Source organism: Xiphophorus maculatus, chromosome 5 (assembly GCF_002775205.1).
Source record: "Xiphophorus maculatus strain JP 163 A chromosome 5, X_maculatus-5.0-male, whole genome shotgun sequence".
Lineage (NCBI taxonomy): Eukaryota > Metazoa > Chordata > Actinopteri > Cyprinodontiformes > Poeciliidae > Xiphophorus > Xiphophorus maculatus.
In genome coordinates, this window is record NC_036447.1 from 28,975,193 (window position 1) to 29,000,021 (window position 24,829).

Genomic DNA, 24,829 nt, shown 5'->3' on the forward strand with positions numbered 1-24,829 from the left:
TTGCCCCCTGCTGGTCCAGGAGGAGTGAGGGCTGCAAGTCAATGGCTCAATGCTCTGCTGGTTTTCCTAAGACAGAAACTTCATGAACTACTTTCAATAATTAATTGAGCTCAATGCAATGTTTGATAACTAGGATCGATTAGAATGTATGCGATATTGAATTGAAATGACTTTTTTTGTAAAGTGGATCAGGACAATATATTATGAATGGGCGATACAGAAAGAAAACGAATTGAAGTGCAGTTTTCGTGCAATGTGGAAGCAGTCTGGTAATTCCATTCATTTCAGCTGGATGATCTGGCAGGAAGTGAAGTCATGAAGTTCAAGAGGATTTGTCAAAACAACTGTGGATTACAGATGGGCCTTTGATTTGTTTTTTGTTTTACTTTTTCAATTCTTATTTCCAACTCTCTCAATTGTCAGTTTTATTAAATATGAACAATCTTTCAGTTCAGCTCCATAATTGTCCAGAATGTCTCAAAGTGGTGCACCGTTGTTATGCAGATGACAGACTGATCAGTGGGATTCCTTCCATACCTTCTGTGGTTTGAAGTCGTATTTCACGCAGTGCTGGAAGCCTTTGCCCTTTGACTTCAATGAGGTCACTATCAAACAGCCACCCACAAAGTGTGCAGAGTAGCCCATGCCTTTGTTGGTGCGGAAGCTGCAACGAGATGAACGGAAAACACACATAATGTTAGGCGGGGCGCTCAGGCACACCTGAGCAATAATCCTGCCGTCTAATCAGCACCTTGATGTGGCTCATCTGTAAAGTGAGCCACATCAACTCTTCACTATAATGAGTGAAGAGTTTCACTCATTATAGAAATAAGGAGAAGAAGAGTTTCTCCTTATTTCACTATAAGGAGAAATGCTCATTCACATTGGCTGTGTTTCCATTGCGCAAATTGAAAGCACGGAAATAGATTTGTTTAACGGAAACATGCCAATTAAAAAAAAAAACTCACGTTTTTTGATAAAAGGTTCTTGGCACTAGGTTGAGGTAGTTTTTCAGTCGTGTCAAAATATATGGATTTCACAAAACTGCAATGTAAACAACTTTTTTGCATCACACAAGTCACATTATCAACAACCTGATGTTACTACTGGCGAAAACATCAAAGAAGATGGCAGGAAGTAGAAGGAGGATGGTGGTTTGTTTTGGGGGGGGTTTCAGACAATATGCAGCTGGCTCCACCAGAGCTTTCTCAGCTTCACACAATTCATAAAAAGTTGTTTCACTACGTTGTGTTAAAACCATAGCTCTTCTGTAAAATGGCCGACCATAACTTCTCCAAAACACCGCAGCGCTCCCAAGTAAAAGGGACTTGTCGCTCCAATGCCTGAATCAGACATCCACATCTCCTCTGATTGGGTAAATTATCAATGTATTTCATGTAACTGTTTATATACATTGCTGCCATAATTTTTTAATAAATTATCATATGAAATAGCTTGGAAACACCACAACTGTGAAACTGTATTTTTTTTCATATTGACAAAGATTTGCGCACATCTGTAATGGAAACATAGCTAGATGGATGAGAAATCTTTGAGAGAAATATGTATCTATTGTGTGTAAAAAAAAAAGCTTTGGATGTTTCAGGTCAGTTCATGACAAAATGGGAACAAAAACAAAAAAACTAAAGTGTTTATATTTTAGTTCAGTGTGTGTGATAGTTGAGGCTGTAAACTGGCATCATGGTTTCCACTAAGGTCATAATGATGATAATGAAGTTTTACTAAGCCCAGCAGCTGTAGGAGAGGAGAGTCACCATTCCCTACCAGTATAGATAAGGCTTGTCTTTATCCACGTTGATGTTGTTTAGAGGATCCATTCGGATCCACGTGTGGAACGTAAATCCATTCTGGTACGGCCATCTTGCAATGGGGGGTAGAGCTATAGCCTGGTGGAGTGAAAAGATCAATATATGTAAACAGCAGGAGACAAAAAAAAAGCAATAAATTGGGTCAACATGATGGAATCCCTCTAGTTATTATAGTCCAAGTATGGCCGCCACATCTACCTCACACCAAGATCCAGATGCTTAAAGCTGCAGTATGTAAGTTTACAAAAAAATATTTTTTTACACATTTGTTGAAGCCGTCACCATGTTGTGACAGTATGTATCAGTCAGATGATCTGTAGGGAAAAAAATAAACAAACAGTCTCTCTGCCTTCTCCCAGTGCTAACTAGAAACAACCAATCAGAGCCAGGAGGCGTGTCTTAGACTTGTCAATCATTCCCTCTGTGCTATAGCTTCTCCCTGGTAGCAGAACCTGTCATCTATGCTAAGGCTAGTTGGCATGGCCACCAATAATGGTGGATAAGCAATTTATTTTTAACAGTAAGTCGTTTCTCTGCCACACACTTAGCAGCCAGTACATTATTGCCTTTGACAAACAGCACTAAGACCCTCCTCCTGACTCTGATTGGCTGTTTTTGGTAGGGAGCGGTGAATTTTTTCAGATGGCAATAGCAGCACATAGAGGGTGTGGCACAGGTGGATATTTTCACAGATTGTTTCATATTATGCTGTCACCTGGTGAGGGTTTAAACAAATATCTAAAAATAGATTTTACATACTAGTTACATACTGCAGCTTTAAAGGACTGGCATAAGGAGTCCTCATGGCTAACTGCTGACCAAACTAACCAGAACCCACAACACAAGTCGGCATTCTCCACTCAGAAACCAATCAGCAACGACCACAGAACCAAACGCTTTAAAAGCCAAACTAGATGGAGAATTGAGAAACTGGTTTCTACTTCCTTCCTGGTGCAATAGTTATATTCATTTTGAACTGTTACACACAGATAAAACCTCATTTGTGATAAACTTGAGCGCTGTAAAAACATCTAAAACAGTGTTTCAGCCATTAAAAGTTTAAAGAAGGTCAGATAAACACATCAAGTTAGATGACAGGTTTCAGAGCCTGAAAGATAAATTTTTAAACTCTCCCACCTGGGAGCAGTTTTCATAATTAAGCTCTGGAAAAGAACAAGGCAGGAACCAACTCCAAGAGAGCAAAGCCCCACACTAATGGCAAAAATGTTTAGGCAAAAAACATTCAGAGCTGTCCAAACTTCACAGACGATCAGAGATGAGATGCAACTCATGCAGCCATAGTCAAACACACTGTTTAGTAACCAACACAGCTTCCTTCAGAAAACCAGGCTTTCAGAGCCACATTTTCAACAAGCTTCACAACATTTCATGTAGATCAAAGCTTTGTAAGGCTCTCTGTGGTAATGCATCAATTAGAGAAGAATTGAAATTAATCGAAGAATTGAAATGAAACAGATTCAGAGAGGTTTTAGATGGTGACAGAGAAGAACCTCAAGTCCAACAACAAATAAAAACGTTAAATTCCTGCCATGGCCGCTTTTCATCATCTGTGTGTGGAGCGTACTCACAGCTGCATTCTTCCCAGGAAAGCTGAAGAAGGAGTCTGGACCGTTCCTGTGAGCCATGTACTTCAACACCGACAGAAGCTTCACGGCGTGACGCGGCTGAGGACAGAAACCGGCCTGCGAGTTACTATCACTCTGTCAAGGCGTTAAACTAAGAAGTCAAATTTCTTTTAAGTCACATTTGATACAACATTTTTATAACACTTGAAGCTAACATAGTTACTTGATTGTGCTACAAAATGTGTCAAGAAATTACATAATACTGCCATAATTTGCCAGAACAGCTAATATCCAACAATCTGCTTTAAAACTTTGGTACTCATCTCAAAGAAAATACCACATTAGTTATTATGCATTTCTAATTAGCTCCACAGTTTATTCTGATTAAAATAATATTAAAAAGAAGCTCCTAATTTGTTTTTTCTAAGCTAAATTATTTCCATAAAAAGTAAATAGTGTAGCATATTAACTTGGCCACAAGGACATAGAAGATAACTCCACAACTTTTGCATTTTAGCATAAATGTCCCTCTCAATAAGGCCCAAACATTCAATGCAGACACTCATGCACTGCTGTCATTAAAAAGTGGCGTTGAACCTGCTGAAGATTAGAATTGATCCAATCAATCATCTGAACTCAGACTGAGTTTCTTTAAGATCCTGTAATTTAGACAGGAAAAGACTTTGCCTAAAAACATCCAGTCATGTTAATGCTACTGTACCTGCTCTGGTTTCCCAACATAATTACAACAAAAGGGCTTGTGTGGAAGCTAATAGGCAATCTAACATAAATAAGGTGATAGATTTTATAGAACATAATTTAAACGTTTCGAGCACATCAATCACCACATTAGGACTCTGACTCACCCACTGGCCCTGCTCCCCTTGCAGCTTACTGAAAAAAAGCTTGAGCTCCTTTACTGTGATGCTGTAGCTGGCGAGCACACCCAACATGTCCACCAGCAGGTCTGCAATACACACAGACAGACACAAGGCAGAGGATGGGGTTTACAGCTGGAAATGAACAAGGATTAGACCTGGCCTGATGAAAACACAGTGAGGCTTCATAGTCACAGTAATAACAGATCTATAGAATATACAGCTGCAAAGTGTTACCATATGTAAATATGAATGAATGTAGTCTGTAGTGAGAGAAACATGAGTGGTTGATTGTTAGCGATGCTTTAAGGAAATTTCATTTCTCATCAGCCTTGCTTGATGTGACTAAACTACAGAGCTGCTCAAGCTGGACAGAGGTCACTGAGCACAAAATGGACTCCCTCTGGATCTGCAGATGTGCAAAATGCTGCTCTGACACTTGAGACCGAGACTGTACACTGTAACACTGCACCATCAATCAATACATGCAGCACTGGAGGGTGAGGTCATGAGGTCACAAACTGGGGGGTGGGGGGGAAATCATAAAGTTTGTTAGAGAATTCCACAAGACTTACTCCGCTGACTCCTCGGTGGGAGGTTGTGTCTTTAGCTGCTTCAGGTGAAATATGCATCTCAGCTGCAGCACACTTCTAGCAGAGGAGCTGGGGAATTATTGACTCGATAAACACAATCCTGCAGCACTATTCGGACAGGGAAGTGCTTCCCTGGCCACAAATGAGCTGCCTTTAGAGTGGTGGACTTTAAACTCCAACCAGTCGGTCCGGCTCTGAATTTTATTGAGCCAGCATTCTCATCTGGGTCACTGGTCTGCCTCCGCAGAGGTTCAGCTCAAAACTTTTACTGACACTATAGTATTCAACTAATTCACCCTACATCTAAAAACACGGACACCTCCCAAGGCAACACTCTTTGTGACAGGAGCATCACTAAGGTGCAGCAACACAAGCTGCTAAGCAAATCTCTAACAGCTGTGTGTGGGTCGCAGTGCAGCCTAATGTGAAACCAAAACCTGTGAGCAGTCTTCACACAGAATGTCAATGATCAATGATCCTCTATGGAGGCCTCAGAGCTGTTTAGAGAACATTGATGTACAAACAACATCATGAAGTCGAAGGCTGGAATGATTAATCGATTATTGAAATAGTCTTTAACTAATTTTGGAACCGATTAATTGTTGGTCGGAGTATAGACATGCCTAAAGTTATTGTTTACATCTGGAAATTTAGCGCATGTGCACAATGCTGGAGGGCAAAAAGACGATTCTTTGACTCGTCATTCATAACCGCGCTGCCAGTAGAACAATTCTGTTAACAAAATGAAACCTGGAGATGGAGGTATTACTAATTTAGTGCAGTGTCCCACAGCAAAGAGAAAAATAATGCTGAAAAACCTTTGAAGAACGATTCAAAACCACTCACTTTTTTCTAGCTGTCAGCTGTGCCGCACAGACTCATTGCCATAGCAACTGACTGGCAGCAACAGTAATCTATCAGGTTTTAACACCAAAAAACTCACAAACATTTTCCGCACAAATAACAGAACATTCAGACTGTTTACAGTTTTATGTTTTGAAGTTTATTTTGGGATTATTAATAAGTGACTGAACAGAGTGGATGTTAATTAGCTAGTTTAAACACCTGCTCTAGTGATGATCCATCAGATAGTTGGTGTGTGTGTGTAGGTCGCCTCATTTATTTATTTTTTTTTTAATTGAACAGAAACGCACCAAATTCTACAGCACATCTACATGTTCAAGTTGTCATAGTCAAGCTAGCATAACTGACCTATTTCCCCCTCTCGCTATTTTTGTTTTAATTAAAACTTTTCCTGACTATCTAGTTGACATAGTGTTGATAATCAGTAGCAAAACAACCCGTCTCTCTCGTGTTCTTTTAAATATCACCCATACATTTAAGATTTAGCGTGTTATGCTGACAACCTGACAGCAACCTGACAGCTGGAAGTCATCGTCCGCTAAGTCATCAGCGAGATGGATGTGGGATCTTGCGCGTGACATCACACTGCAAAGTGTTTATACAGACATTTTCCCCAATACCTGCAATCATGCTGTCAGTGGTGGAGATCCTGTGCAGCACCTGCTGGATGAGCTCCACCTCAGTGCACACCTGCAGGTTCCGCACGCTTTTCTTGAGGATGGCGGTGAAGATGCTCCAGATCTCAGCCTGACACGTGGGCTCACACTTGTCCAGCAGCTCCACCATGCACACAATGCTCTCTGGCTCCTGGATGATGAAGTTCATTTCGAGGTCAAACTGACCGCCGACCAGCTGGAGACGGAAACACACACACAGAAAAAATACATAAACACACATTTGCCTGACAGTCACTGGTCTGCTGATAAAACTGCTGATCCAACAGCTATGAGAGAGGAAAATTTACTCTTACAATTTTTTTTTTTTTTAAATAGAGCGTACTGCAAAGCAGTGCTTAGATGGTTGTGCATTAGGGTCAGAAAGCCCATCTTTATTTGTACCTTGCAGAAAACTACAATTAATAGCTGTGTTTCCATTAGCCACTAAATTGCGCAAATTGAAATTACGAAAATAAAGTCATGTAATTAAACGTTCTGAAAAGAAACGTTTTTTGATCAAGACGTTTTGCACCACGATGAGAGTTCTTAAGTCATATCAAAACACTTCAAATCACACGAGTCACATGATCAACATAAGGATGTTACAAACAGGGATGGGCGATGTGGACTTAGAACTTTATTGCAATATATATATAAGAAAAAGATATTACTTTTTCTAGGTACTAAATAGTTTTGCTAGACGGTGCCCCTAGTTATTACTGGGAAAAAAACCACAAAGAAGACAGAAAGTAGTAGGAGGAGGATGATGGTTTGTTTTTTTTGTTTGTTTGTTTTTTCAGACAATATTCAGCTGGCGCCACCAGATCTCCCACAGCATCACACAGTTCATAAAAAGTTCTCATTCCAACGTGTTGAATCCATAGCTCCTCTAGCCAACTGCAGGTTCCCCAAAATGCCACATACGTAGCCGCTCCCAAGTAGGCGGGGCTTGTTGCTCCAATGAATAAGACGCTGAAGTCTCCCCTGATTGGCTGATAGATAATGAGAGTTAGCGCCACGGCTAAGTTATGAATACATCTCATGCAACAGTTTGTATCAGTCACTGTTATAATTTTTGACTTATCACGTGAACAAGCTTATTCACATGTGATTTTAATTTCATTTCTTATTTCGTAGAAACACCGCAGTTGTATGTTTTCCGATCCTTTGTCTATATCATCGGAATATAGACAAATACTTGCACACATTTGTAATGGAAACGCAGCTACTGAGACACGAGGTCAACAAGAAGCATCAAATGCAGCCGTCAAGCCAAACGACGACAATCAGTGTGAGCAGAACTCGGCCCTCTGCTGTTCCTGCAGGAGGAGCTGGGACGCCAACAGCGGCTCACGCAGCCTGTCAGACAGCGCTCAGGGCTGCAGCGGCGTGCACTCAGGTTATTCAAGAGGAAGCACGCAACTGCAGCAGAGTTGTTAACCTCCCACTCATATCATGCATTGTTTTCCATATCATGTTTTTTAATAATGCGACATCAGAATAAAAGAGGAACACGTTTCATTTTCCAGATCAGCTGTTATCTTCCAGCTAACCCCGGAGCCCCCAGCTACGACACATGAACTATACAGTTAGCTGTATCAGGGCAGAGGGCCACAGTGATTTACTTATTACAAAGAACTGGTGTTCTTTAGTGTCTGGAATGAAATGGATGAGCTATAAATGTCATCATCTGTCACGGCTTAACAGCCGCGGCGGCGTTTTTATTATCTGCCCCTGCTAATAGAAAACGAAAAGGGAAATAACAACGCTGATGTCAAATTAATACGGTTAGAATGTGTTCAGAATCCACCCATGTGACAACAGGAAGGTTTCATTTAATGGAGCAAACAGGATGACAGAGGAAGCTACTCCTGTTGCTGCAATTGGAAGATCTGGAAAGACAATCAGTTTATCTCTAGAAAAAAAAACCATCTTAATTTATTGATTTTTACTGATAAATATTCAGCTACAAGGAAATCCTTTCTGCGTATTGAATCCATTCCTGAACAACCTCAGCGCTCCTGTCACACAGTCATCTAAAACCTAACCACATCATCTCAAAATATGAACACATTTCAAAAGATAAGGGAAATTAGAGTTTCTGCTCCCTAAACTTGTTCAGTGTCTCTCTAATTTTGTGTGTATGTTTTCATTTTAGTCATGGCGGTCACAAATCGCCCCCCAGCCGTTCTGAAAGGTCACCGGTGATCCTAAGGTGGAGCAACACCTTAACAGTCCAACACACTGAAGTGACATGGACTGGAAACATGAAACTAAATTCATTTACAATAATGATATGTGCTAGCACAGAAACTGTGGCTTAGTGATATGGTTTAAAAATAAAATCTATGTTTTTTAGATCAGGTCTGATTTTCAAAAAATTTATTGATTTCTTTTCTAAAAAAGAGAAATTACAAATGACAGAAAATATTTTCAAGAAGTAACTTTTAGGTCAGTCATTCCAAACTTTTATTAATTGATAAAATAGATTTAACACCCAGCCCTAACAGAAACCATTCACTAATTTCAGTTTTCATCTGTTGAACCAGGAGCCTGAGTCCTGCAGCTATTGAGCCATAATTGCTCTACGGCTCACTTTGTGTTAAACGATGAAATATTTTTATTTTGTTTCATACTTTTGTTGAAGAGACTAACCACCTCCTGGTAAAGTTTGGTCTAGAACTGCCAATGTCTGTCAGCTCCTATTCAGGCTAATTGAAAACTGCAAAATGAAAAACTGACATGTTTTTTTGTTTTTTTTTTATACATATATTAATACGTTTATCTGACCGAACCTCCACTCAATCATAAATGAAAAGATGCAAGTTTGGCTGTAAAGGCAGCTCTCTATGTCAACTATAAATGAAAACTATTCCTTTCCTTGAAATATATATATGTATATTTACAAAAATCAGAAGTAGTAAGAACTTTAAAAAGCAAATTATATTCACCAGGGGTCACTGATTGATGCGTTGAAAATGTTGTTGGTTTCCAGAACCCATCCACTCTTAATGAAAAGTTGTTTGATAGACGTCTGTGCATCTTGTTGGTTTCCTGGGACAACTTTCTAACTAATTAGCACTTTATGACTGGAGCTGCTTTAAACACTGTTGTAATTAGAATCAGTCTGACAGTACAAGAGGGAGATGTAGGCGGGCTGCATCAAGTCTCACTTCTTCAAAATATCCGATCGTCCAATCCAACAAACATCACTACATATGTTTCAATAGCAAAACAAGCTGACAATGGATCTGTCTAGTTCTTCAAAGGTGCAAACTCACACACTCAAATCTGTTGCTTAACATTAAAAAACTCAATTTAGGCCATTACTGTCTGCTAAAATTGATCATAAATTGATCTGCACTGTCTATACCAGTTTTCTGATGACGATTCTGTGTCCAACTCTTTGTGACTCATCCAGAAATGGCAAACACTTGCATTAGTAACTCGGTGGTGGACAGCCCCGGGTGCCATGCCCAGCCTCTGGGTGCTGTTTTACCACAGCAGGCGATGTATGAGCCTGAAGCGGCGCCCGAGTCGTTCATCCATCACGGTGGGCTGACTGAAGGGCAACACACGGGGGGCTAACGCTGGAGTCTCACTGCAGTGGCAACCAGAGGAAGGGAAGCTGGGATGATTGGGATCATTTCAGACACATTCTGTCACCGCCTGAGAACAGGAAGGAGTTCTGAGCTGAGGATGAACTGCTCCATGACCTTGGGACACTTTCTCATGGTGTGAGGGAGTGTGTGCAGAAACCTGACCCTCCTGCTTCTAGAGTTGCACCGACTTTGATATCTGTATTGGTCCTCATAATGAAAAAAATTTCAGATTGGGTATCAGTGACAATTTGCCCCATCCACACTGAGTAAGTCACATCTATACCGTCTAATTCTATGCTTTGTGCTCTGAGGTACATTTGATTTATTATGTATTTTACATTACTTTCAGAATTCCTTACTTCATTTGAAAAGAAAGTTTGTTGCAGTTTATTTTTACATGTTTGACCAAGGCGGTCCACCTGTTTTTGTCAGTTTATTATTTATTTAACATTCACTGTTCTACTCCTAATTGCACTACCTGAACAAATTAAAGTTGATTTTACATGTTTGACCAAGCTTGCGAAGCTACTGGTCTATTTAAGTGTGCTGTACTGGTGCAGAGTTATCAAATACATTTGTAATTCATTACATTTATGTTTTTTTTAAAAAAGAAACATTGAAAGTCAATTCAGCTCCGTTTTCTGTAACGAATCGTATCAGCTGATACTAAAAATCAGATATCGGTATCGGTAGTGAAAAATGTGGATCGTGTACCCCTATTCACCACTGACACAAATATATCTGTCTCATTAATCTCACTTGTTTTGTATAGGCTTGTCACCCACATTTGAATTCATTAAATGAAACTGAAAAACAACAAATGGTTAAGGTGAAAACAAAAGTTAAAAATTTGCAAGAAAAAAACTCCCATTGAGATTAATCCCAGAAATTTTCAAGAAAAAAAAAACTCCTGGGTTTGAAAAGTCAAACTTTTTTATAGCAAATTTTCAACTTTCAGAAATGTCCACGTTTTTCTAAATGTATATTTCTTTTTTCTTCCCTGGCAGAAATATACTCTTATTTTTATATCTACATTGGCCCTGTTACGCCATCGTAGCAACCTAAAAGATTCCTGTTTTGGTACATTTTGTAAATATGGCTAATAATGTTAGAAAAACAATTTTTATTTATTCAGTGAGGATGTAATACAACTGGCAATATTTTTTTAATATAATGTTCTTTTTAAAATAAAATAATAATAACAATAATATGCATATTATGAAAAATTTGCTCTACATGTTATGGAAAGACGATGCTAAGCTCAATCAACTTTACATTAATTCATCAACTGATAAAACAGAATATTACAGTTCCACACAGCCTGAAATGAAAAAGCTCCAAGAAACTAAGAGTAAAAACTTTAGCAATTTAAAAATATTAATCCAGTCATGTCGATCTAATGACATTAATAATTGCGGCCGTTTCAGTATTAGGTCGTCTCGTGCATGTCTGCCGTTCTCCAGGTGCTGCAGCCTGGTGTCCTTCATAGACGGCGGTGTGATCCTGGCAGGAAGACACCAGATCTCCGGGTAACCCTGCCTGGCGCTCCTCTCCAGAGGTCTGCCTGAATTAATCATGGCTGAGCGGCTCAGCAGCCACTGGGCTGAAACACGCGGCACAACAAGCTTCTCTCGTCTCCATGGAGAACAACAAAGGCTGCTGATAGGCCGAATGAATCACACATGAACTGTGAGTTTACTTTTTCTGAGAGATAAAATAGTCAAACTGCGTTAACTAGTTGCTGCACACTTATGATGTCTCCTTAGACACATGAAACCAGAACAGACATTCAGCCTTCAGAAATGGGGTATTACAACTAAACAAGAAACAGATGCTAAACTAGCCCACCTGCAACTAATTAATACATGAGGTATAACAATTACATTAATGAATATTTTGCCCATTTATACAAATATGCTGAATTTTTAAAAAAATCTTTTCATCTTTGATGAAACTAAAAGCGTTTTAAGGTGAAATGAGAAATAACCGCAGAATAATAAGCAGAGTCATTTCTAATCATTTTAAATTTAAATGCACAGCCTGACTGAGACCATGACAACGCAACAGGACTTGAATGTGACTCTGTGTTGAAAATGGCTGGAATTCCTAGGAAGGCTCTGAATTCCTCCGGACCAGCCGTCTGCAGCCTCTACAGACCAGAGAGTCATTCTTCCCTTCAGTCCAGCTAAACAGATCCAGCTAAGGAGCAGCTAATGTTAAACCTTAAAAAAAATCAAAGTAAGAAAAAGACTACTAAAAATACTTTTCCCATGGAAGATTGAAATAAAAAAATAAAAAAAATCCAAACTCATAAGATTTGGATCTAAATATAGATTGCTCCTACCGTTAGTCATTCTGTAGTGGAAATTCAATGCAATTATTAAAAAGAAGAAAAATGAACTTAAGATCTGCTACATTCTGCATGTGTTGCATCTAGATTTAAATACATTGGTTGTTTCTTAAAGGGGATCTATTATGCATCTTTTCAACAGGTTAGGGTTGGTCTATGGCACCGGTGCCATAGACCTCAAGTCGATCCTCAAGGGCCGGCATCCTGCATGTTTTAGTTCTCTCCCTGGTGGTAGTAACTTCCTCAGCATGTCAATGTTCTTCTTAGGCCATCTAATGAGCCACCATTGGATCCAGGTGCATTAAGCCAGGGAGAGAACTAAAACATACTAAAACTGGTCTATGTCATAGGGAAAACATATTTATTACATTTTTGCACAAAGTCATTCTCTGATAAGGAGACTTCACCTGGTCACTGCTGCCTATTTTGAGCTCCTTTTAGAATTAACTGTTTTAGGCCTCTGTCCCTTTTATGCAAATAAGCTGCTGCTGACCACGCCCCTTTTCCTCCCCCCCAATTCAATGTTCGCACTCGCAAAATGGCTGTAAACAGACGCACAAAGGTGAATGTTTGACTGAGTCAGACCCAGAAGCAGAGGTGGAGCATTCTGAACAAGCATGAAGGATTCAGCAGCAGCGACTTAAAAATCAGGAGGTTTTTAAAATGGCTCGTTCTCCAGACACCAACAAACATGAACTTGTTGCCAGAAAAAGGATGGATGGTTCTTTTTAGCGCTTGGACTGATTTTAGAAGCAGTAGAGACTCGGATGGAAGAACAAAAACATCCAAAGCGAATTTTGTGTAAGTCCCCTTTAATTATTTGTAATATAAAGAGCCACTTTGGAAGGTTTGACGAGATTTTGTAGTTTTCAGTTTAGTACAAAGATATTAAAATCTAATTCTGCATGAAAGAAACAAGCAATTCAGTAGATTAGGACTAAAGACATGAGGACTTTAAATGGCAGCTTATGTAACAAGCCAGAATGACCGCATTCATGTTAATGTGAATTAAAGGAAGAAACCTCTCATGGTGGCAGAGTGGCTGTGCTGCTCACCGCTGGCCTACATTTTCAACAGCGCTCTTAAGTGGAATTATTTTAACAAGCCATCCTGTCAAACTTAACACAGTTTAGTTTATTCATCCACAAGAGACTGTGCTCTGCATCAGCAGAGACTCTCCACATGAGTCGTGATATGACAATATCCAAATATCAATCTCACTAATAGACACTCATGGTTTGGGGAGAAACAGCTCCAGCAGACAGGAAGCTCAGCATATGATGGAAGGCACGCTTTAATTTAGCTCCAATATGATAGAAATACAACACCAGTGCAATTATCGCATCCTTCAAACCGAAGGTGACCATTTTTAATGATGTCACAGATTGCACAACTATTAATTCATCTACATTTTAGAATAAATAATTTCTCCAGAATTGCAAATCAAAACCAAATGAATTTGAATTTAGAGGAGTAGTTGTGCAACAGTCGCTGGGCTTCCTTCAATCATACAATTGTGCAAAATGGAATAATGAAAATAAATTTGCTTACTGGAAACACAGCAACTTTGAAAAAACTCATTCGATAAAAATTTTTTGCCAACATGAGGTGGATTTTCAGCTGTATCCAAATCTGTGTATTTTACAAAATTGATATAGTAACATCTTTTTCACATCACACAAACAACTGGATGTCACTACTGGCAGAAACGTCAAAGACAACGGGAAGTAGTTGGAGGATGGTAGCGCGGCATGACTTTGATGACTTATTGCATGAACAAAAATATTATGTGTGATTTTAATTGCGTTTCTTATTTAATGGAAACACTGCAACTGCAAGATTGTGTTTTTGTCGACATTAGCGAAATATTGACAAAGTTTTGCACATATTTGAAATGGAAATGCAGCTGGTGGGTGCCATTTTCCACCTCTTATTAATCATCAGATTTTTCTCTTCTTCTATTTTGACAAGCCAGCAAAGGAAGATTCAAACATCTGACATGAAAGCTTCCTTGGCTGCAGCCAAAACTTTACTATGCTCTATAGATCTGACAGACAATAACCTGCAGTATAAGCATATGCTTAATTGTATTAAAAAGTCTAGCAACACCTGTAAACCAAAATCAATTACCATGAAGACCAAACAGTGGCAAAAACAAACTATAAACTGTGATTGTTTGTATTTAGAGAACCAAATGTTAGCGCAGACGTACACTGACTGCTACATCAGGGGAACCAACAGAGGATCCGATCACGTTAATACACACACACTATCACCCCATCTAGTTTAAACTGAAGGCTGGCTGCCATTGTCAACAAAAGGAAAAGGCCTCTGCGGAAACGGCCCTCATTAGACCGAGTCTCAGCCCAGAGGCAGTCACTTAGCTCCAGCAAGTTTAACTCTTTTTAATCCTCAATATGTAGAGGATTAAAAATACTGAATCAAGATACCGAAAATGGTCGTCCTCTGATAAAAGACGGCTTTGGCATTGAGGGAAATCAGTATAGCTTTGATTAATGCATAGAGCAGGAAGTGGAAGAGTTGGTTTTTCTTGAGATGTGGACCAGAGCAAAGATCATGTCTTTTTTTTGTTTGCTTACTAGTGCCTGAACATGTGATCAGAGCATCTGGACCAGGGAGGTGAAAAGGGGAAGAGATAAGGATTAGTCATTAGTGAGGAATTTCAGCCTGACCAGGTCCATGGAGGACTGCAATAAGACTTCAGACACGAAGACCCTCCCTGCCAGCCAGGGGAAATAGCTGCATGCGAAAGGATCCATGTAAAAGATTTACCTATGCTCATATAACAGTGAGTGAAAATGTACAACTCTGTGTATGTTAGTAGACATAAACTGTTTTTAATAGGTCCCACCTCCAGTGCCCACTGACTTCATCCACACACCTAAACAGAAGCCTCAAAGTCTTCCACCTTATCAGATAGAACAAACATTCATTTAACTTGGTCAAGTCCAGGAGCGCAACGTCCTCACATCAGTCAAGGTCTACAGAGTCAACTGTACACTATGAGTGTAATAACCAGTGGATTGAATACATCTGTGCTCTTGGAGGCAACTGCCTGCCAAACTCGACACAAGAAGACCAGGGGCAACAAACTGGTTCCACAGAGCTCTGTGCCAAGTGTTATGCGGTTGGTCAGAAGTTTGTTGCGGTGTTTTAATCCACTTCCACAATCCGGTTTTAGCATCCACAGGAGACAAACACTTTTGAGGAACATTTATCTGACACAGTGAGGAATTATGTACTTTCGTACGATTCTTAAAGCTGTAGTATTAACTTTCATAAAGAATATGTTCTGTCACTGTGTCATGACAAGTATGATATGAGACAGATAATCAGTGAAAAGATCAATCTCCTCCACCTCCTCCATGAACTACTACTGCCCTCTGAGGAAATTCATCTCTCCCGACCAAAAACAACCAATGAGAGCAAGGAGGAGTGTCTTAGTGCTGTCAATCAACCCGATGTTCCCGCTGGCAGATGTGCTAATGGTGGAGAAACAACTTATCACAGGATAACAGCTTCAGCAGAACACATTTAAAGGCTTTAATAATTTATGACATGCTTTGCTCTTCAGCTTAAGGAACCCCAAAATAGAAATCTTTAAATGGATGAAAACAATCCACATGAAAACAATAATTCATTACCAGAACATGCCTTTGTGTATTATTCACTTACCATTAAATTCTGTCGCCTCAAGCCTGAAATCTTGTACTGGGGTAGTGCTTTACAGTAAACCTTTTCAGAACCACAAACCTGAAATTTTCATCATGCCTAAACATCAAGTGTTGAAAAATTGAGGAAATCCTGGAATGAGATCCAGGAAGTGGTCAGCAGTAGTTCCTTCCAGCCCAACAGGCTTCCTGTGGTTTATCCTGAGCTGTCACTGGAGCTTCCGCTGCTACTCCTAAAATCCTGCTCAACAAAGGAGCTCAGGAGTGGCTGAGAACAGTAGCGCAGCTCAATATGGGTAGACTGGGGGTGGGGAGCAGCAGCAGGCTAAAGATTTTATAGCTGTTTGCTCTGAACACACATTTGATTTCAGTTATATTTGCAAGTTAAAACACACAAAGCACTGCTTTGATGGAGAGATGGAGGTTAAGTCAGAGAGCCTGAGCTTTCATGAAAAATCCAACTTCAGAACCACTGAAATATGGTGCACCAATTTATTCACCGGTCAATTTATCGGTGCATATTTTCTTAATTTTGGGAGATCGATGATCGATGATAAAATCTTATCCCTGATCTTATCTGCTTCAGCAAGGGTCTAAAAACCAACCACTGTCCTCTTCTGCTCTCCTGTGAGAGAGGTTTGACTGGCAGACCGGCCCACCAGGTCATGTCTGGACGTTCAGTTAACAATAGTTACCCTCCTGTTGCCAACTCAGCAACTTTATTGCTATATTTAGCAACATTTTAGACAAAACAAAATGGTATTGGTCAAAATCAGAATAGACAGGTCAGGCTTTTTAAAGATCGGTAATCGGCGAATGCAATGGAAACACTTTTTTTGTATCACGTGATCGACACAGGATGCTACTACTGGCAGAAATGACAAAGAAGACCACAGGAAGTGGTAGGGGATGATGGCACGGCATGTTTAACAAATTTATTCATATGTGATTTTAATAGTGTTTCTTATTTATTGGAAACGCCGCAATTGCGAAATTTTGTTTTGTTGATATCAGAATATCGACAAAGTTCTGCATGTGTGCGATTTCCTTTCAACACACACTATAGGACCACTTTGGTTCCTATGCTGCGCAAACACACCTTAAAATCAGTGATTTGCAGATTTCTACTTCAGACTGGGTTTTAATTGTTGCTCAGCTGATTCTCATCTCCTTCTACCATAAATAAGTCTTCATCCCATCAGGCAGAGGGGGGGCATCCCAGCTACAGAGCAGGAGAAGCAGTCAGGCCTAAAACACCAGATGCTTTCATGTTTTCCTCTATGGAGGAAGAGGAGTGACTGTGAAGCTGGGCTGATACTGCAGATAACACAGAGAAGCAGATAGCATTTCATTCAAGAGTCAAATTAGACTGCTCTGTTGTTGCTACAGAGGGCAGAGAACGCCTAGAGGAACACCACACACACACACACACACACACACACACACACACACACCCACACAGCTCTGATCCCACCTTCCTTCACCGCTGACGGAGTGTGTGCGAATGAACCCATTATTCCTCCATTTGGCAGCCACATTTCAAATCATAATTCATTATCTCTATTTCAAAAACTATATCTAATTTTAAAGAATGAACATGTCTTTGTAATTCCAGTAAAATGTAAAAAAATAAATAAATAAATAAAAATGGTAAACCTAGATTATTGCTTGATGCTGCTTCAGAGATGTGCTACGTTCAAGAAGCAAGATATTTAAAGAAGCAAAGGAAGCGGTCGGCCTGCAGCGCTTCAACCCTGGACCAGGAGGAGGGTCGTCTGAGTTGACATCACAGCAGCCAAACACATGCTGCAAACAGTAACACAGATATGAAAGTTTAAAAATAGCTCACAATACGAGTCATTCATCTAGAAAACACAAGGAGGAAATCAAAAAGATGAAAACTCCTGAGTGTTTTTCTCCATTGATGCGTCTAAACTACATAACTGCTGTTTTAAGTAAGATAGCGACTGAATAGTTTTGAATTTGCTTCCTTTAAATAGACCAATCCTGCATCTAATCAAATCTGAGTTCAAAGCAAACATCAACTGATCAGGCATAACATTATGACCAGGTCTAGTTAAGCAGCATGTGAACATTTTCTCCTCTAGCATCTTAGGAGCAGCAGATCCAGGTCTGCAGCAGTCAGGAACCCATAGAAAGGTGCTGTGGTAACCAAGCAACAAGATCATGAGAAGAGCTGGACAGTAAATCAAAAATATATATTGTGACAGACCTGTGATCAATATCAACTGATAATGCATCTGATAGAATATTCAATCAATGCTATGAACCGCACAGCATTCTGGGGGATGTAAGCAGAGGAAAGATGTTATTCACTCAATCTCTCAGTGGGAGCTAAAGAAGGACAGAGGCATCAATTAACTCATTCACTCTTTGGTTACCTAGCAACAACCTGTTGAGTAACTTGCGCAGCAGCAGTTTCAGGTTTCTTCACCGTGTTTCATAACTGTTTAAAAAGTAAATAAAGAGTGTCTTGTGCTGATTTGCAAGTGTGACTGTGTAGCCACAGATCAGTCAGAGTGGAAACCATTTTTGTTGACAGCTGTGGTTTCTCCCCTGGCACAGAGCAGAAAAGCTTCAGGAGTGCTCAGAGTTGCACAACAGTGAGCTCCCTTTATTCCATTTTACTGGAGTGTGTGGGATGTGGAGGGTCCACCCAGTGGCCAACACACCCCACAACTTTAAACCCCGTCTCAGTGGCTCCCACCCACATCTGATGCCTTATTATATGTGAGCAGGACACACTGACCATCATGTTCATGGTAAGACTGCAAAGATACACTGTTTTCACTTCCGATACTGATTTCTGAGATTTACTACAGAAAAACAGAGCTGAATTGACTTAAGATGTTTCGTTTTTTTAAAAACCAGACATAAATATAGTGAATTACACATTTATTTTATAACGCTGAACCAGTACATCACATTTACATCCACCAACATCTTCATAAGCTTCAAACATGTAAAAACAACTTCAATTTGTTCAGTCAGTTCAATTAGGAGTACAACAGCCAATGGAAAAAATAAATAAACTGACAAAAACAATAGGTTGACTACCTTGTCAAATATGTAAAAATAAACTTTCAAATGGTTCAGAAGGTATAATTAGGAATGCTAAAATGTCACATTTTAGACTGAATTTCAGTCTAAAATGAAATAAATTTTCTGTGTATGAGAGCAGATTCAGTCAAACCCATAACTATTGATGGCCACAGAAAATAAATCAGAATCAGAATATACTTTATTGATTCCTAAAGGGAAATTGGTTACCTGTGGACAGGCTCCTCCCATCCAAAGTATATAGCAAATATAAGTAATTTGTGATGTAAATAAGTAATTTACATCACAAATAATGATGTAACATTTATAACACAAGTGTGAAATTGCAAGTAATTTAAATATAAAATATATATACGCAAATAAAAAATTAAATATAAATGTAAAATGACATAAACTGAAATAAGTATGTACATCAAAATATGAAGCAAGAAAATGCATATGCAAGGATGCAACATGATGACAGTTAATATGCTAATTATCTTGCTTTTAACTAAAGCTGCATATTGCAAAAAAAATCTGAATTGACAGAGATCAAGTCTGATTTTAATGAATACTTTCATTCTTTCCTGTCACTCAGCACAGATTTGATGAACATCACATGAAATATTTCAAGTTGAAAAAACTAAATAAAACCATCTTGTTGAGTGGGATGTTCCCTGCTAACACTGAGCTCCTCATCAATATGACCGCCTTCACATGAAACTGTGAAGGCGGTCATATAAGGCGGTTTCATGCCTGCACATTTCTAACTGTAGTTCAGAAATGTGAACTACCTTTTGCATCTCTGACCTTTTCCATCTCATTAAACCACAAACACTGCTGAAGAGTTTGTTAGTTTGATCCTTCCTGTCTGAATACAGAGAATGCAGCAGTTAGCTTATATTGCTAACTTCAAACAGCACCACACTAGTTTTACAACTTTCAATAAGAACTTTCTCAACTCTGGCTCAACGTCTGATGGAAACATTTAGCTGATGTCAGAAACACTTAAAATGTTAATCCGTTCATGTTTAGTTCAAAACTTTGATGAAAATCAACATGTTTCGGTTTTAATGTGTGAAAGCAGAACTTAGCATTAGTTCTTCTGAAAGGTGTTTTAGCACAGTGCTGCCCTGAAGACACAACTTCTGTCATCTGGTATTATAATGGAATCAGTGTAAATCGTCCACATCACAACTGTAGCCTTCTTCTTCTGTTTCACCAGAAACCTCTGAGAAGCAGGCATGCTGTTCTTCACAGGCCTCTAGCACTTTCTGAAGAAACCAAAACAAACGCTGCCAACACCCTACAAGGCTGTGGTTGAGGGCGTCTCGCCTCACATGGAGCTCCAGCAGCATATGGCCAACAGGGGGCGCTGCAGCTGGATTATCTGGTACTGCTAAGCTGGTGTTCCTCTTTCATAAAACCTTGTTTTACCTGAAGAACATCAGCAAACTAAATATTTATTTAAGGTAATGAAGGACATCTTGTTGGGACATCTGACCTGTTCAACGGCCTGAAAGGTTAGAGGTCGCACAGCGTCCATATTGGCCTGTTAACTGTACTGGGTCTCTTTATGGACTGTCATTTATGTCCAAACACTGGGAGAGGTGATATGGAAGTTTTATCACAATATTTTTTATCCGATTTCTCAATTAATAAAATTGTTATTTGCCGCCTTAATATCCTCATACTTTCTATCCCGCAGAAGAACAGATTGAGCATGTTGATGTAGTGAACCACAGCTATTGAGTGTTCACTAACTGCGGTTCAATCTGGCTTTGTATCAACCAACAACGTCCACAGGTGGATCGGTCATTCAGAAATGCTTACAGCACACAACCCAACATAGACTGGCCCCCTCCCTACAGCTTTCCTCATTCAGGGCTTCAGTTAACTACACCAAAACAAAGCAGGCCTACTTCCTGTGACCCTGTGGGTGCCATTTACATCACATGTGGCCTAAACAAATTGAATGTGTACCCTTAAACCTGCCTTTCATAACTCTACTGGCCAGAGAAATGCACTCCCCAACAACAAGAAGCCCAACTGATTTTTCTCCAATGTTAGGACTGACTTGAAATATCTGCACTGGGAGCCGTTTTCCTTGGTCTATTTTTAGCTGAACACATGTGGTGTGTGATTTTTTTTCTTCTGAGCCACAACTGAACAATGACAAACTAGGTAGTAGTGTAAAGTAGGGCACAAACGCTCTCAGAACTGGTGGCGACCTTTTACATGTATACCAGTCATCTGCTGTAGAGTTAAATCAATAGCTTTGTTAGAGCAGGGAAACAGTTCACCAACTGCCAACAGAGTCCTGTATAAACTTTAGATATGATGAAATGTGATTTTAATTAAATGTTTTGGTGACAACAGAAGATGGTAAATATTGTACAGGGGTGTTTCTGTTTACTCAGCTTGATGAAGCTAGAGGCGGGTTGGGCTGAACTGGGATGGGTCTTCGTTAGGCAACACCTGAGCCGGTGGAGCATTAGACGAGACGCTGTGGAAGACGGAACCGCAGAGCCGTTCGGATCCAGGTGAAGCAGAACCGAGGTGCGGCGATAGTGCGCCGCTTCTGAGGTTAAACCTAAGTTCTTAATTATTTACCGTCATTCTATTGCTTTAATCGTAAAATAGTTCCCAGGTTCAGTTTATTGACTCAGTTTGTAACATGGAATACAGACTGTTCTGATTCTGAAGAGGAAAAAGTGTAAATGATTCACTAGGTTGATGATTTTCTACTACAGCATATGTGGGGCAGTGTAAATAAATTTCCACCAAAAAAAACCTAATTTGACATTTTGAGATAACAGATGTTTTCAAGAAAACATAAAAATTTCTGAACTTGAGTGTCAAATGTTTGACTTAAGAAGTCAAACATTTGCTAGAAAAAAAAAAATGAAATTTTCAATATCTCAGAAATTTTCTACAGAAAAATCTCTGAGTTTGAAAAGTTGAAAAACTGCCAGACAAACTTCAGATAGTGATTAATCTCAGGTTTTCTTAGGTATAACTTTGAAATTTGAGTTTCAAAAGTGGAGAACATTTGACTTTTGAGTTTCAAAATTCTTTTGCAAACGGCAGAGAAAGAAGATAAATATATAAAGAGGGAGCAACACTGATTCTTCTTCTGTGGTCACCAAATCACCAACTCCAAGCACAAACAAAGCCAGCTGTCTAATGAATTTGTCTCCTGATGTTTGGACCTCCACCCAAGTGTCAAGTCATGAAAACTACCGCTGTGGTGAGCCTCATACACAAATAACCTACAGAGAAAGCATGATGCAAAGAAGTATGCATGTAGAGGAGGAAACAAAGCAGGAAGGATCCAAAAGAAGGTGAACACATAAGAGGAAGGATATTTCACAATAGATTTTTGAATGATGGTCCTTACAAAGCTTTACGAACATTTTAGTCCATAAAGCTAAATTGTAGCTTTACGGATGAACCGGAAAATTTATTTCATATCAACAAATGGGTGGCGGAACTCATCATGGCGGCACGTAGCTGGTAGTTGTTTCTGAGTGGGACGAACGAAGGTGTCGAATCCCGTCACTAACATAAACACAAAAGCTATAAATGTCTGGGCAAGGTGAGAGTTCATCTGTTAAGTTGACTGAAGATGAATGCATAAACAAAAAGCTGGAGTATTGACATTTTTATAAGCGTATTTGTGAGCCTGTCTCTTTATTGTTGAATTGAATATAATTTCAGATTTTTATATAACTTTTCTTCAGGTTGACTTGTAAAGTGAGCCATTATTGTTACAAGATAATTTTCTAAACTACAGAAAAGTTATTGTTAGGGAAGCTCACCTGTGAAAAATTGGACTCATGTTGATATTCGATACAAATACTGCTGTTATGTTAGATTTACCAATGTTTTACTTTATCTTTTTTTATCAGATTACTTGATTAATCGTAAGAACAATCGATAGATTACTCGATTACTAAAATATTCGTTTACAACAGCCCTAAACCGAATAAAATGATTTTTTTCAAAAATCTACATAATATGCATGGAAAATTAACTTTAAGAAAAAGCATATACTACCACAGCCACTCAAAGCTCACATGCTGGTGATGCAAACAAGCTGAAGGTGACTAAATCTAGTATTTTATGTTTTCATGCTTTAATAACAGCAGACCTCTTGTCATAATGAGGCCACAGCCACTTGAAGACAACTGCCTGTGATTCATTTGTCTCCACAGTGGGAGTCGCAGTTCACTTAATGACTACAGACATGGAGGATGAGGCTCCCTCTCTTAAGGGCTTCATTGTTTGGCAAACGGTGACAAAGCAGTTCTGCAGGTTCCACCTTCATCTCTCCTCCCACCCCGGCAGCGGAAACTCTGCTTGAGCATGCTCCGTCCCTGAACGCCACACTTCCTGGTTGTGGAGAGCTCCATTCATTCATTCTCATGCACGCGGACTAAGGTCGCTTTACAGTTCGCTATCAGACAAAAAAGAACTACCTGATCGGTGACCTGAGGGCACCTGCAGCTACTGGCCACACAAAACATCTGCAAAAGCTTCTCTAATCTAACCTGTAGTTCCTCCTGGTATGTGAAGCAGTCCTCTGCTGCAGTTCTGAAAAGTAGGATCCACTTCAGCTGAACTATAAAATATGTTAGGAGTATGAAATGCAGATTTCTCCCAAAGCAAATGCACTCTAATCCTGCTATTATGACTCCCAGGCCAGCAGGAGGCGCAACCCAAAGGGAAGCAGGCATCAACAATTCACATTTTTGTCATTACACTTATGAACAATGGGTCTCGATTAAAATTTCCATCAATGTTTATAATTTGCTACAAATGTAGATTTCATTAGCACTTAAAAACTGACAAATTTGTCATGTATGCTCACAATGTTACTGGTTCATCATTACTTCTGATGTTTGTGTAAAAATGTGTTTTTTACTTTTTACAGTTTGGTATGAGACATAATCTGGGGGCGGAGGGTAGATCAAGCTCCTCCGCTTTTTCTTGTGCTAACTAGAAACAGCCAATCAGAGCCAGGAGGCGAGTCTTAGTGCTGTCAATAACTCCCCGTGTGATGCTGCTTATCCTCCCTCCTCTTGAATATCTTGAATGCTAAGGCTAGTTAACACACCCACCAATTATGGTGCATAAACGGTTTTCCTGTAGCGATAAGTTGTTTTGCCATCGTTAGTACTTTGAGCAGCAAGAACTAGAGGTTGATTGACAGCGCTAAGACCCTCCTCCTGGCTCTGATTGGTTGTTTTTGACAGCTTTAACAAATATGTAAAAAACATTCTTTATAAAAGGTGCAATATACATAGAGCTGTACTTTTTTCAGTCATTACGCATTCTATCCTTTTTAGTTTTTCATTGCTATTAGCAACCGAGGTGGGCATTACAGTTTAGGTTTTGGGCGAGAATAAAATAATTCAGATTTTCCAGAAGATTAATAGAAATTTTAGATCAACTATTTTGCTACATAATGTTTTCCACCACCTAAATTTAAACAGTCAACGGAGTGGATGTGTGAGCACAGGCTTACTTCACGGCACAAGGTCTACCTTTCATCAAAAACATTTCAGAAATTCCCTTTTATATTGAAAATACTGTAAGCAAAACAAGCTTTTGTTTCGTGGCAGAATTTTCTTTTGTGAAAACAGTAACTGACATCACCTTTGGACTGGATATGACTGACATCTCTAACCACTGAGAGGCATAAAATCTCATCAGA

The 24,829-nt window shown here is 39.5% G+C and overlaps 1 protein-coding gene and 1 long non-coding RNA gene across 6 annotated transcripts in view; one reads left to right on the forward strand and one right to left on the reverse strand.

Annotated features, from left to right (window-relative positions):
* Window positions 1-24,829, reverse strand: part of lrba (LPS responsive beige-like anchor protein) — a 233,153-nt gene that overhangs the window by 206,188 nt on the left and 2,136 nt on the right. For all 5 annotated transcript variants that reach the window (XM_023334195.1, XM_023334198.1, XM_023334197.1 and 2 more), the window contains exons 2-6: window positions 6,371-6,602; window positions 4,282-4,382; window positions 3,419-3,514; window positions 1,786-1,907; window positions 538-664 (exon numbers count right to left, since the gene is read on the reverse strand). In XM_023334195.1, the coding sequence (XP_023189963.1) occupies window positions 538-664; window positions 1,786-1,907; window positions 3,419-3,514; window positions 4,282-4,382; window positions 6,371-6,602 (678 nt within the window). The remainder of the gene's footprint in view (window positions 1-537; window positions 665-1,785; window positions 1,908-3,418; window positions 3,515-4,281; window positions 4,383-6,370; window positions 6,603-24,829) is intronic.
* LOC111608659 lies at window positions 12,971-21,866 on the forward strand. The gene is made up of 4 exons (XR_002752791.1): window positions 12,971-13,159; window positions 14,962-15,167; window positions 18,637-18,833; window positions 20,336-21,866. It is a non-coding gene; the product is annotated as an uncharacterized LOC111608659 (long non-coding RNA).